The 14,552-nt window shown below is 47.7% G+C and overlaps 2 protein-coding genes across 5 annotated transcripts in view; one reads left to right on the top strand and one right to left on the bottom strand.

Annotated features, from left to right (window-relative positions):
* ELAC1 (elaC ribonuclease Z 1) overlaps positions 1 to 14,552 on the bottom strand; it is a 511,775-nt gene that overhangs the window by 267,020 nt on the left and 230,203 nt on the right. The window lies entirely within an intron of this gene.
* Positions 1 to 14,552, top strand: part of MYO5B (myosin VB) — a 142,328-nt gene that overhangs the window by 70,510 nt on the left and 57,266 nt on the right. For all 4 annotated transcript variants that reach the window (XM_086867480.1, XM_086867478.1, XM_086867479.1 and 1 more), the window contains exons 13-17: positions 455 to 577; positions 1,791 to 1,874; positions 6,865 to 7,014; positions 7,585 to 7,682; positions 12,186 to 12,272. In XM_086867480.1, the coding sequence (XP_086723606.1) occupies positions 455 to 577; positions 1,791 to 1,874; positions 6,865 to 7,014; positions 7,585 to 7,682; positions 12,186 to 12,272 (542 nt within the window). The remainder of the gene's footprint in view (positions 1 to 454; positions 578 to 1,790; positions 1,875 to 6,864; positions 7,015 to 7,584; positions 7,683 to 12,185; positions 12,273 to 14,552) is intronic.

Here is a 14,552-nt window from a genome sequence, read left to right as displayed (position 1 = left end):
TGTTTGGGAGGTTTTGTGTGTGTAGGTATTTGGGGTTTTGTTTCCTTCTGGGGATTTTTGTTTGGTCCTGGGTTTGTTTCTGTTGGGGCTTTTTGGTTTTTTGGTTTTGGAGTTTTTGTTGGTTTTTGATTTGATTTTGTTTAGCTTTGCTGGCTGTTGTTTTGTTTTGGGGTTTTTTCTTTGTTTTTGTGTTGCTTCAGGGTGTTTTTTTTTGCTTAGTTTTTTTTTGGGGGGGGGTGTTTGTTTTTTTTTGGTTTTTTTTAGTTTGTTTGGTTTGTCTTGTTGGTTTATTTTGCCTTTTTTAAAAAATTCTTCCTGCAAGAGCCATTCTGGCTGCTGGAACAGAACCAGGATTTGGGTGTTCGCTGCTGGAAAGGCAGTTTTGGTGTGTTTGTCATGGAAGTACGTGAGCACAGAGCCCCCTGTCACTGTCCCTGTCCCTGTCCCCGTGCAGGTGCCCAAGGGCACGGACCAGAACTGGGCACAGAAGCTGTACGACCGCCACGCCACCAGCCAGCACTTCCAGAAACCTCGCATGTCCAACACCTCCTTCATCATCCTGCACTTCGCTGACAAGGTACCTGCACGGCTGTGGTGGGTTTAGCACACCGGGAGCACTCAGCAGGGACAGGAAAGCCTCCTGCAGGAAAACAGATCCATGGGTAGCCCCTGTGAGCTGCCCTTGGTGACCGCGGTGCCGGGCGGGTGGGGACCGTGGCTCGGGTGCTCACATCTGGATCGGCCCCGAGGGTTTCTGCCTCCCAGCTGTGGCTCTGAGCTTTGAGCTGTTGTGGCTTCTCCAGGAGAGAAAAATCCTCTTTCCTGAAGCTGCTGGGAAATGGATTTCTGTAAGGGCAGCTTGGTAGGAAAGGTACTGGAGAAGGGAATTGTGTGTCAGCAAGGCACAGTGCAGGGAGGAGGTGAGAGGTGATCCCAGGCAGCTCCCACCTTTTTGAGGGAGAAGACACCAGCTGTGGCACTGAACTAAACCAAATCCTGGTGCCTGGTGCTCGGGGGTCTTGTCCATGGGCTCCAGCTTCACCGAAGCCCTGACGTGACAGGTGTTACAGCAAACAGGAATCTCAAAAGCTTGAAGTTATCCCAAACACACATTTGTTATGAAAAAATCAAAAAGGTCAACCCAGGGATATGTCTGAGGAGCTGGACAACATCCAGGTGCTGTGGTTCCATACAGGTGCTTCTCCCAACCAGGTTTGCCTTGGGTGCCAGAGGCACTCACCATGGCAAAGGCGGGTACTCACCTTTCTTTAGGCAGCTGGTTTTGCATATGGATCCTTCATAAACAATATTTCTTGGCATGTTTTCCTTTTTTTTTAAATGTGAAAAAATTAGACATTTTCTTTTGTCCTCTCTAAATTATTTTAATTGGATTTTAAATTCCTTTACATTCCAACCCTCTGCAATTTCAAAACCCAAGAGACCTAGAAGAGACTTAGGCAGGGCATATTTTGAGGTTTATTGATTAACTTAGAAGGAGTTGAGGAGTGAACAAAAGAGCGTGTAGTGTTCCTGATGATCCTTGCATTTTTCACCCCCAGCTCCCATACACAGCAATTTAATGACTAGGAAACAATCAGTGTTTGCAGTGAGGGTTTTGCTTTCACTCAGATTCACTTCTTTTGATAAAAAGTGACCTTTGAATTCCAGTTGTTCCTTTCCCCTCTCAGGATTTTTGGGTGAGCTCCTGGTGGCAGGGCAGGGGTGGGAGCACCTTGCCCCTGTGCGTTTGGACTTGACCCTCTGAGCTTCTTCCCTTTGTGTCCTGCTAGGTGGAGTACCAGAGCGAGGGGTTTCTGGAGAAGAACAGGGACACCGTGTATGAGGAGCAGATCAACATCCTCAAAGCCAGCAAGGTAAAAGCTGTGAGTGAGGGCAGTTGTCCAGGCTGGAGCTGAGCTGTCCCTGTGCCACTCCAAGCAGGCTGAGGGGGTGAGCGTGCAGCTCCAGCCACTGACAGCAACCAGAGAGCCAAATCAATGGGGTGTGCAGCAGGGAAAAGGTGGGGAGAGGAGGGTGCTGGGGGTTGTAGTCACACCCATGTGTGGATGTGGCTGGTTGTCTGCATTCCTTCAGCCTGGTGTTGGTGTCCTGTCAAGATGCATCGCAAAAATAGTTTCCAAACCTCCTGAGCCTCTTCGTTTTTTGGTCACCAAGGGCCACAATTAGGAGCAAGGTCGTTTTTGGGCACTGTAAATCCCACTTAATTCTTGCTTGGAGCTCCCCACCCATCACCTGCAGAATCACAGGATGATTTGGGTTGGAAGAGAATTTAGGTATTGTCTCGTTCCAGCTCCCTGCCATGGGACACCTTCCACTAGACCAGGCTGGTCAAAAGCACGGGGGTCTGGGGTGAAAAGCCACTGTCACTAGCATAATTTGTGTATTTTGGGCAGCCTTGCTGGTCCTGTCCCACTTCTGTGTGGAAATCACTGTTCCTCTTAGTGTAATCCATCATAATTGTCCCTGTGGCTTCTAATTACTTCAGTAATTACTGTGCAAAAACGTGATTAATGCAGAATGTGACACAACTCTGAGACACTCCAGCTGCTGTGGAGCTGTTTTACACAGCTGCCAATGTGTAACTTCAACAAATTAACAGATACTAAGGATCACACTTGATGTAGATTGTGTCTTACAAGGTTTAGTGTTACCTTCCCTCTCCCGAGTATTGTACAAACAACTTGTCAACATCTCACTGCACAAAGTACCAGCAGGGATGTACTGGCTGGCTGTGAATGCCAGGTCTCCTGGTGAAGGGTCTTTTGGCTCTTGGTGTTTAAAATTTCCCGTGGGCTGTGGATTTGGTGGGATGTTGGAAGCAGAACAGCTGTGGGGCTCTGAAGGCTTTGAAGTGGGTCCTGCCTGCAGTAAATGAGCATTTGACAGTGGGCTTCAAGTCAAAGATTTTACAGTTTTCTGTATAAATTGAGCAGATTTTACACTGGCTTCCAGTACCATACTCCTGATCACTACAAACATATGGGTCAGCTGTGTTAAAAGTGTCAATAGCACAGACAGCTAAGGAATTTTAAACCTTTGTTGTTTTAAAACCAGACCAAAAGTTCTTCCCTGCAGCCTTGAGTCTTTCATTGTCAGCTAATCAGCTGAAACTTTAAACAACCTCATCTGCCCCCAGGGCAGCTTTTATTAAGCAGCTAGTGTGAAAATCCAGCCTTGCAAAGTCCAACTCACCATCCAGCAGCCAAAATCCAGGCTGAATGACTCTGGTGCACCATTGTTCCTCCAAAACTGGTGTGTGGTTTAAGGAAGGAGTACATCTGCTTTCCTCCAAACCATTTCAAAGCCTTCCACAGCATAGGCCAGCATGTTAAGTTCGTTTGGGGATTTTTATTTTTTTATTTATTTTTTTTATTTTATTTTTGTTTTTATTTTTGCATTACAGATTTTGAAGACCCCCTACATTTTGCAAATGCTGTGTCTCATACTCAGACTTCTCTTTGTGACACCCGTGGGTTGCTGCTAGCTGTGACCTTCTAAATGCCACCCTGAAAAAGGAGTGGGATGAAGGCAGGAATGGAGGAATCATTATTTTTAGGAGTAGTTTGTCCCTGTCAAAGTTGGAAGAGATGAGAATGGGAAATTATTTAAGTGTTGTCAGTGGCTTGGCCTGTTTCATGGCAAGGAATTCATGTGAAAATGACAAGATGAACAATTTTCTCATCCATGGGAGTAGTTGTGAAATTAATAACTGTGAAGCTGGGCTTTAATAATGCCCAAATCAAGAGCTCTGCATGTTCAGGAAGCTTCCCAGGGAAAAACTGGGCGTGATTAGAGCTCCTTAGAAATGCCAGGTAACCTCCAGTGATAATTGGTGCTATGTGATTAATTATTTAGCCAGTGCTGAACTTGCTGTTGGAGTCAGTGCTGCAGAACTGGCAGTGTCTGATAAGGATTTCTGTTTGACTTCTTCTAGTTGGTGTAGAGGAGAGATTGTAACTCGCTGGACTTGTGTGGTGTAGAGTGGTGGAGACCCTGGAAACTGTTCCCTAAAACCAGATATAAAATAAAGGCTCTCTTGTCACATATAGGAACCACAACATAACAGCAGAGCAGGCTCGACCTTCTTTTAATTGCTAGGTTGGAGAGGATCTTAAATCCCATCCAGTGCTGCCCCTGCCCTTTCCACTATCCCAGGTTGCTCCAAGCCCCATCCAACGTGGCCTTGGATACTTCCAGGGATGGAGCAGCCCCAGCTGCCCTGACCCAGCCCAAAACACTCTGAAATACACCTGGGTCTGAGAACCTTTGGAAGATAGTTGTTGAATTTCTGCCTCTAACAGCATGGGAGCAGTGGCTTTTATCAGCCTGTGCTGATCCCCTGCTGCTCAGGGAAGAAGAGCAGCAGGAGCTTTCTCACATTCCTCTCACAAATCCTTCAACACCTGATGATCTGCTCTTGCTGCCCCTAACTCGGGTTTGCCAACAGATTGTTACCCTGTCACTTGCCTGCCATTTGCCCTCTGGGGCTATAAACAATTAAAAACAATTTTGTTTTGCTGTAAAGGGCAACCTGGTGTCTCTGAACCAGAAAAAGCAGCAGTGGCAGTGCTGAGTCTGCTACATAAATGTGTAAATTTAACTAAAGCTCAGATTTGTGCTGCAGAGGACTTTGTCCTGTCCTCAGGGTCAGGCTGGCACACAGTAGTGTGCACTCTTTGCATTCCCACTAAAGCAGCACAGAGGGCAAGAGGGAACACTGAATTTAACATAGCAAGGACCTGGGTACCTCCCTGTCAGCAAGCCATCGCTGACAAAGCACTCCCACCAAGACTGAACTGCCTTCTGCTAATTAGAATGCAATTACTGCCATCAACAAGATGGTGAAAGAGACTTTATGAAGCATTTAATTACTTCTGTAAGCGCTGGTCAGCTGAAGCAGTTGAGAGCTGATGTTCTTTGAATTGAGGGAAATTATTTGAACGTTGATGAAAGGCATATGGGCATGTGGTGAAGGTATTGTTTTCCAGTTCTCTGTAATTACAAGTAATGCAGCAATGGTTTTGACTCTGCCAGCTGTGGAGGAGGGATCTGCCCCACTTGCTCATGCCCCAGAACCTGTGGAATGGTTCCTGCTAGAGATGATCTCAGTTCCACCAGGTTTTGCATCTGCAGGCTGAGAGCTCGGCTCTGAGATCCTTCTCCAGCGCTCATTCAGGAGCAAGCACTGCTGTTACTAATACCAAGTGGATGGAGGGATCGGTGGCACTCCCAGCTGTGTTGAGAAGATATTTTGAAACCCAAAATTACATCCAGAGGTTTTACCACATTGTCAGGTGTGAGGTCGTATCCTGTGCTGGGTATTTTCATCAATACATGTGCCATCCATGCCTCCCTCCTCTCCTCCTCCCTCCACTCCTGTTTGCAGGAGTCAGAGCATCCCGGATGTGTCACCCACAACTGTCAGGATGTCTTTTTTAGGGGTAGGAGGTCAGGTGAAGAGGGAGAGAGCCTTTATTTTGGTAGGAGTTGAGTGAGCTGCAGGGATAGCAGTGAAAGCTGAGACTGAAGCAGATCCTGAGCTGGCACTGTTGTGGAGCCTGCAAGAAATTGGTCGTGTAATGCAAATAATTTCCTTCCCACGGTGGTGTTGAGGCTCCTGTAGGAGCAAGCTGTGAGAACAGACCACAGGACAGTGGAAGTGTTCCTGTCTCAGCCCAGGGGTGTGGCAGAGAGCCAGGCAGCCCTTCACAGCACAGGGCTGTCCATTCGTGTCTAAAAAGTGGTAAACCACAGCACCCTTCCTGGGATCTTAATGGAAATACAAGCAGGTTGGGCTTTGGGAGGAGCCTGAGGTGGGGGCAAGAGCGCTGTGCAGTTGCCCCTGGCTTGTGCTGGTGGTTTTGGGGTGGATGTGTTTGGGATGGCGTGCCATGGATGTGGGGATGTGGTTCTCTCCCTCAGGTGCTCCAGCATCTGTGTGGCTGGGAGGCATCGTGGGTGCTTTGGCAGTGTCACCAGGCTGGAGCCCAGCTCAGTTGATGATATGTCACATCCCACCTGCTGACAGAGAGGTTTTTTTGCATTTAAGGATCTCCCCTTTGAATGTAGGTGCAGCTGTGGCCAGTGTGGGCGCGTAGGTGGATTCAAGATGTGAAAATTCAACAGCCCTGCTAACCAGGCTAGATTTATGGTGGCTTACTTAATATTCAGGTTCCCCAGCCTAATGTAAATCTGAATATCCTGCTCCCTAAATAATAATAATAATAAAGAAGGCATTTAACTGTATTTTCCAGCTCAGCTGTTTATGAAGCAGAAACATTCATTCCAGAGCTAGGGATCTGTCAAGTTAGATGTGGTGCTTGCAAGGTTGTGGGATGGCTGTGCTGCCCTGAAGGGTGGGTAATTAAGGAGGAACTGTTTGTGTCCCTTAATTTTTTGAAAAGCAAGGGTGGCTCTGGGGCCAGGGTGGGGCCTGGCTGCCACCTGTGCTCACAGGAGATCCTGATCCTGGGGTATGTGCTGTGCAGGCAGCATCCTTGCTGGGGCAGGGCTGGATAAACCCTGAAACAAAGCCTTAGGAGCAAGAGTCATGTTCAGGAGGTTTTGTGCCTTGACAAGGCTTCAGCAATCCAGCCTTTTTTTTGTTTTGTTTTTTTGGCTAGTTCGATTTAATGTGTACATTTCAAGGTTTCATGAACTGCAGCACAGAATGGTCCTGCTGGTGTAGTTTATGTAGGCAACTCTTCCTGCTTCCAATTTCTTGCCCTTTTTCCTCTTTCAGGTTTAGGATGGGTGATAAATGACCTGAGTGATGACCTGGTGGGTGGGTTCGTTCCCCAGTGAGCGGGGCCAGAGGTACTCAAGTGTTTTCTTTCGTTTTAGTATCAGATGGTAGCAGACTTATTCCAGGAGGAGAAGGAAGCTGTGCCTGCCACTGCCGTGCGGAAGGGAACACCCCGGATCAGCGTCCGCTCCGCCAGGCCAGCCTTCAAAGCTGCCAACAAGGAGCACAGGAAAACTGTGGGACACCAGGTAATGTAAGATTTGGGTGAGTCACTAACAGCAGAGCAATCCAGTTAAGATCTTGTTTCTTCAGTTTGAAGCAGAGGTAAATAAAAAGCTGTTGGGGTGGGAAGAGACCTTCCTGTGATCTCTGTGTTCAGCTGTTGCATTGGAATGACTTCTAGCACTGTCTCTGGAGCAACAGGCTTAGTAGTCTTGACTGAAAGCAGCTGAGACGTGGTCTAGGGAGGGTGGAGGCCACTCTGGGATTCACTGGGCAGTGTTCCAGTGTACTGTGGAGCCCATACATTGAAACAGCTTCAGAACAGGAGCATTTTTCCCCCTGTGGGCAGTTTTAGAAGTTCAGCAGGGGCAGAGGGAGGTTGTGCTGTCTCCAACCTTGGAGACGTGTCAAAGACCCAACTGGGCAGAGTCCCAGGCTTTGTTGCTCATGAACCTGTTTGAGCTGGAAGCCCTCAACCCTGCAGTGTCTTCTCTGAATTGTCACACAGCGTCACACCTGCAGGTGGCTCGTGGCAGCTGCTGCCTGGGGCTGCAGGGTTGCAGCAGCTCCTCCAGATGTGTGGCTTTGTCTTTCAGTTTCGCAACTCCCTGCACCTGCTGATGGAGACCCTGAACGCCACCACCCCACACTACGTGCGCTGCATCAAGCCCAACGACGAGAAACTCCCCTTCAAGTGAGTGGAGCTGCAGATGAAAAAATGTGTTCAGCTTTAGAGCAGCAGAATGTGCTTTGGGCTCTTCCTCCTGCTGAGGAGCTTGCCCCCTCCTTTTAATGCTGTTCCTGTAACTGGGAGGTCTTTGTGGGTTGCTGGAGTCACCTTTTTGGGTTTCAGCATGTGGGGTTTGTGCCTATGAAATGAAGACTTATTCAGGTTCTAATAATTCATAGATATACTCTGCTAGTACTGAGCACCCTTTCTTTGTAGTATTAAGGTCTTTGTGCAATTTTCATCTTAGACTTGCTTTGATTTAAATAATTACAGTTCCAAACAGTGAAAAGAGAAAGAAATTAAAAAGCAGAGGTAAGTAGGGGGTTTGTAAAATGAACAAAAGTGTCTTGGTGCTTCCAAAATAAATGTAGAAAAAGTAAAGACGTGGCTTGTATCAACTTCAGGCAGGTTAACAGCTGAAGCAAAAGGCTAGTCCTGATCTTGCTCCATACTTTAGAGACGAATCACAGGCAGCAAACTGTGAGCAGGTAGCAGTTGTTAGCCCTGTTTGACCTCTTGGTCATGGTTTGTGCCCAGTTTTCTTCCCTGTTACTCCAGGAAAGCTTGGCCATTAGTCTGCAGGGACCTTACAGATGTGATGTCCTCGAAAGGCAGGTGGTGCAGGTGGTGGCCTTTAAGGAAGAAGGCTGTAAATGTAATCCAGCAGCAGGGAGGCATTTCCCTCCAGCTGACCCCATGCAGGCTGAGTGCTCCCAGTGAGCACAGTGTGATTCAGGAGTGCAAAGACAGCTCCAGCAGTGTCCTGAAAGCTGGGCAAAGCTTCTCTAAGCAGGCTCACCCTTGGTCATGATGTGCTGGGTGAGATGTATCCACCAGGAAGCTTCCTGGCTTGACTCTTCTCCCCCTGCAAACAGCTAAGTGTTTAATCATTACAAGACATTCAGAAACTGTTTCATATTTACCTGGTGCCTTAGATGAGGATTTAACAGCCCTGGAGAAGGCTGGCTGTGCTGGGGTGGCAGTTCCTGTGCTCAGCTGATCTGTTTCACACACCATCCTGTAGGTACTGGATTTGCTCAGGACCTTGGTCTCCTGTTGCCTTTTGCAGGAGGTGTTCATTTAAATGAAATTCAGGATTGCACTGTGTGACTGACTGTTTTCTTTAGATGAAGCACAAAATTGTTCTCTGACTTGTTATAGTGAGAGTGTGATAGATGCTCTGGGTGGTGAAATGCCTTCATCTTTCCAAGGGGTGTATCCAAGACTCTGTGTCCCTACTTGGCTCTGCTTTCAACTCATCCCTCTTCGCTTCTCTGCCTTTGAACTTTAAAATTCAGTTTTTCGTGTGGTGCTCAGGATACAGTTAATATAATTCAATGGATGTGCAAGCTCTTGGTACTCAGGGGGCAGTAATTGGATTAACTCAGTTGTATCCCTACGATGTTATGGGTAGCAAGCACCAGGAGGATAATTCTGCCAGTGCCTGCTTCTATTCCACTGTGATGCTACTATTGGTGAATGTCCAAGCTCGGGATTTTGGGAACCTGCGACAGACCAAAATAGACACCAGGATGGTTCTGGAGGAGGTTGCTTTAGATTGTGGTGATGGGGCTGCATCTTCATCCACAGGGGGTTCAGATGTCTCCTGTGGGTGGTTCTGCAAGAGACTCTTCCCCCTCACCCCTAATGGATTGCTTAATTGGCACTGTGACCTGGGCATCCTGGTCAAGGTTGGCCTTGCTGCCATCAGCTTGAGGAATTTGTATCCTTAGCCTGGCTCAAATAAAGTCACAGAATCCCAGGAGCACTGAGGTTGGAAAAGAGCTCCAGGATCATTGAGTCCAGGCTGTGCCCGATCCCCACCTTGTCACCAGCCCAGAGCTCCGGGTGCCACATCCAGACCTTCCTCAGACACCTCCAGGGATGGGGAATCCAAACCTCCCTGGGCAGTTCCAAGGCCTGGCCACCCTTTCCATGGGGAAATTCCTGCTGCTGTCCCCCCTGTCCCTGCCCTGGCCCAGCCTGAGGCCGTTCCCTCTCCTCCTGTCCCTGTTCCCTGGCAGCACAGCCCGACACCCCCGGCTGTCCCCTCCTGGCAGGGACTTGTGCAGAGCCACAAGGGCCCCCTGAGCCTCCTTTTCTCCAGGCTGAGCCCCTTTCCCAGCTCCCTCAGCCACTCCTGGGGCTCCAGCCCCTTCCCCAGCTCCTTCAGCTGCTCCTCATAGGACTTGCTCTCTAAAGCCTATTTGCTTATGTGTAAAAGTGGCATCTAGAGACACATGCTGGAAAGTGCACAGTGCTGGGAAGCATTTGTGAAGTGAAACATCATCAGCATTGCTCCAGGTTAGCACCAAAGTGGTGTCTGTAGCATGCAGAACACTCGGTGTTACGTTTGTTGTTCAGTGACAAAACAAGTTTTCTCTTTCTAAAACATAACATTTTCCAGCTCAGAGGAGCTTTACATTTTTACTAAAATGAGATGCTTACCCCGGAGAGCAGAAAGGATGTAATGGCAGCCCTTCAGTACTTAAAGGAAAAAAGACAATATGTGCTCTTAGCAGTGGTGTGTGGTGGAAGGACAGGAGGCAATGGCCCCAGATCAACATGGGAGGTTCAGACTGGAGATAAGTAAACACGTTTTTTTCTCCCTGAGGACAGTCTGTCAGTGGAGCAGTCTGCCCAGAGAGATTGTTCAGCCTCCATCTGTGGAGGTTTCTATCAGTTTTGAGTGGGTAAACCCCTGAGCTATGGGTCTGCCCTCACAGCTGTCCCAGCTTTTGAACATAGAAGGTCAGACTGGAGACTTCCTCAGGTTTCTGGCACCCTGCATTCCTACTTCACAGCTTGCTGAAAAGATAAGATCCATAGTGGGGCTGAGGGGTCTCAGGCTCCCATCCTGGAGGACACCTTGGCACTGAGCAGGAATGTTTGCTGCATCTGACTGCAGGCTGTGTCTGAGGTTAATTTATGGTGGAGGAGACTTCCAAAGAGAGATGTGCAAGGGGAATGCCTGACTTCAGGTTGTTCCTCTGTCGGTTTTCCTTTTAGAGTCTGTTTCAGGCAGGGTTTGGGATCTTTGACTTGAGTTTCCAGGCCAAAGGCAACCTGCCAGGTGCTTCTACCTCACATGGAAAGGAAAAGGAGTTTGTAATAAGGAGTTTGTCCCACTTTTAAGGTCTTAATTTCAGTGTTAGCCCATAGCTGGAGCTGTTGCTGATAAATGACTGCAGCCTCTCCGGTGACTGCATTTCACCCCCACTGAGCAGGGCTTTGCTGCTTTGCAGTTTCTCTTGGATACGGCAGAGATTGCCCTGGGATCTTCCAGGACTGATGCTTACCTGCTGATCTGACAGTCCTGTTTATTATTTATTGTTATGGAAATTGCACCCTTGTGGGTTCTTCCTTGAAGTGAGTGACAGCCCGGACTGATTTTTCACCCTGCACAGTGTTTGTGGTGTTGCAGTGAATAACTTGCTTGTAGACCTGACAGGTCCAGGGAATTAAAAAGAGCAGAGAGAGAAGAAGGGGACTATTTTTCATGCTGCTTTTGTACAGCAGAGAGCAGGCAGAATTATTCATGCAATCTTGACTTGCAGGTGGAAATATTTTGGGCTTTCAGAAAGGGAAAAGCTGGTATTATGTGGGAAGCTTTGTTCTGGAAACCTCACACAGCTGTGGACATCTGCATTCATGTGAGTCCAAGCTTGATGCAAGGACCTTTTCCAGCGCTTTCCAGAGCTGAAGAGCTGAACCTCCTTGTGCATTCAGAGTCAGGGTGGAAGAAGGGAGGTGCTATGCAGATACCTGTACTCACTCTGTGCAAGGATGCTCTGTTCTGGGCATGAGTTCTTGCCAGGAACCAGAGGAGGCACTGCCCAGGTACTCAGCTGGATGTTGCCATGAGTGTTTTTGGCACAAATTCCTGATGGAAGTAGGATGCCAGTGGTAAGGGATGATGCAAGCTTTAAAGAGGAGGGCAGAAACACCTTGAATTTCTACATGGTGCCTACCAAAGTTGTTAGTCTGTAACACCAGCGCCACTGTTCTTGGAAAACTTAGTCTAGAAACTTGCAGCACCTGTTAATTACCTGGTTTTGGAATGGAACTGAATATATCAGGTGTACTTTGCTGTTGAATTTGATTTCTGTGAATATGATGTTGCCCTGATAGCTGCAGGAGTAATACTGCCTGGTTAACCAGGCAGCTTGTGGTGGGGCAACCTGTTCCCTTCTTTATTGTGACTTTATTGCTTTACAAAGCCAGGTAGGGTCTGACTGTAGGCACAAATTAATTACAGCAGGTCATCCTATCCCAAGAATACACCTGGCATTGGTAGAGGGGTGGAAGCAAGGTTGAAAATCACACCTCTGTGACCTGCAGAGAAAACGTGTGACATCTGTGCAGCCTGTTCCCAAAGCCAGGGATGGGCTACACTGAGATTTGGGAGGGAATGGCTGCGGGTTCCCTCTCACTGTGCGTTAATGTCTGTCCTAAATCTGTTTGCAGGTTTGATCCAAAGAGAGCAGTGCAGCAGCTGAGAGCCTGTGGGGTGCTGGAGACCATCCGGATCAGTGCAGCTGGCTTCCCATCCAGGTACTGGGCTGGGAATTCCCTGGGCTTGTGCTGCTCCTGTGATTCACTCAGCAATTTCACTGTACCCAAGGCCAAGCTGGACACTGGGGCTTGGAGCACCCGGGGGCTGTGGAAGGTGTCCCTGCCATATCAGGGGTGGCACTGGATGGACTTTGGACCTTCCAGACAAAGCCATTCTGTGATTATCTGAGGTGAGGGAGGAAGAAGAAAACACTTCTGTTCTCAGGACAGTGTTTATTTAGCTTGGTTTATATCCAGGGTAGATTTTCTACTTTTTTTTTTCCTTTTTTTTTTTTTTTTTTTTCATTTTGCAAAACTCCCATTATGTCCTGGGTTCCTCAGGTCTGAGAGATTCAATGTCAAGCAAAGGGATTCAAAGTGGGGGTGGCAGTGGGTGTGTTGCGCTGTATCCAGTGTTCCAGTTTGGTCTTGAGAGGTAATTTGCTCTTATGAAACCTCTGAAAAAACTGGTGCCTGGCAGACAAAAGGAATCCTGCTTTGATCCCATAGCTAGGTGGACATCAAGTAACAAAACAACAGCTCTGGAAGCAAGCATTGCCCTAAAGGACTCCTTCCCTGTTTGCCTGAAGCCCCTTCCACTGTTCAGTTTGCTTTTCTTCGTGTTTTATCCTGGCTTCACACATCTGCTGTAATCCTCATTTCATCCTAAAAAAAAATTTTGATTCTACTTGCAGAGAAAGAAAATAAGGGTTGTAAATTATTGTGGTAGACTTTGCACATCCAGAGAATCCTAGGCTTCAAACTCTTGCATCGTAAAAAAGGAGGGTTATGGGTGGTGTGGCTCCTGCTGATTGAGATATAAAATTCAAAAGAGGTTTCTAAGGCCTAATAAATCAGAAAACATAGACTATACATACGTCATGAAGATGACAAGGGCAAATAATTCTAAAAAGGCATCAATTGCATTTTAGTGCCAAGCAGCTTTGTGTTAATGTCAGCAAAGCCATCAGCCTTTTTATATGGAACAAAGAAGTTATAAATATGCACAGTGAGGAGTTTGGCTAAGCATGATGTGGAACACCATGAGGAACCCCCTGTCCTGGATTTTGAGGAGGAGTGCGCTACTCTCAGCCCCTGAAAAGCTGCAGAGGGTTTCTGACAGCTGAGGGCAGCAGCTGCATGTTGAGGTTGCCCTGCTGCCCTTCACCTCTCTTGGCCACTGACCTCATGTTGAAGTTGCCCTTCCTCTTGGCCACTGACCTCCATGGGCAGCCCACAGCTGGTGGTGGGGCTCTCCCTGACCAGCTGAGCCCAGCTGCTCAAGGAGGAAGAAGGGAAAACAGAAGAAGGAGAAGAAGAAAAGTCTCATGGAAAGCATTTTCTCTCTGTCCTCTGCCAGTGTGGGAGATTGGGGTTCTCATGCTGGGAGTCTGGCCCTCTTAGAAGACCCAGCATCACCTTTGGCTCTCATCTCAGAAGTCCTGAGGACTTCTGTGGAATTAGCCAGTAAAAAGCTGCTTCTACATTACATGATCACTAAGCCATGGTGGGGAATCAAAAATTCCAGCCCTTGGGTTGTCTTTTATCTTGATTGCCAGGCCAAACCCATCAGTTCTCTGTAGTAATAGGCCTGAGACAATAAAAAATCTGGGTTTTTTTCACATGGGAGAGGCCAGAGAACACAACTCTTTGCTCTCCAAGCAGGATTTCACACTGCCAAGTGCAGTCTGGGCCCTGGTGGGCCCTGTGAGAGTCTGGGGAGCTCTGACCTGAGCGTTGTGTGTTTGAGGTTTGTTACTGGCCTTACCATTGGCTGCATGGACACCCTGTTCCTCTCCATTCATAATTAACCTACAGATTTGTGGAGTTTTTTCTATTTCTGCTCACTTAACTGCAGTTCAGACCCTTCAGCACTAAAATGAATGTAAAATTAGTAACTGGGGAGGGGGAACAGAGGGGAGAAACCAGACAGCAAAGAATTGACCAGTGCAAGGACCTCTCCACAATGACAAATTAAAAAGTGATGCTCTCAGCTCTGCTTGCATGCTTTTGGTTATGAGATCTTCTCCCAGGACAATAAGAATACAGAGCTCTTCCATCACAGCAACTTGTCAGCTTTTGTTCTTCCTCCAGGGACAAAAAAAACAGGGTGCAAAAAGCTATTTCAGCCTTTCAGAGTGACCTTTTCCAAAGTTTGTGATGCTTGAAGGACAGATTGTTGTGCATTTTAATATTTCTAGGATATAATTGTATATAGGAGCGGATCTGCACCAAATAGAATGCTCACTTTGGGCTCTGGTAGTTCTTCATCTCCCTTAC

This window comes from Cyanistes caeruleus, chromosome Z, assembly GCF_971803275.1.
Source record: "Cyanistes caeruleus chromosome Z, bCyaCae1.hap1.1, whole genome shotgun sequence".
NCBI lineage: Eukaryota > Metazoa > Chordata > Aves > Passeriformes > Paridae > Cyanistes > Cyanistes caeruleus.
This window is presented reverse-complemented; position numbering and strand designations above follow the sequence as displayed.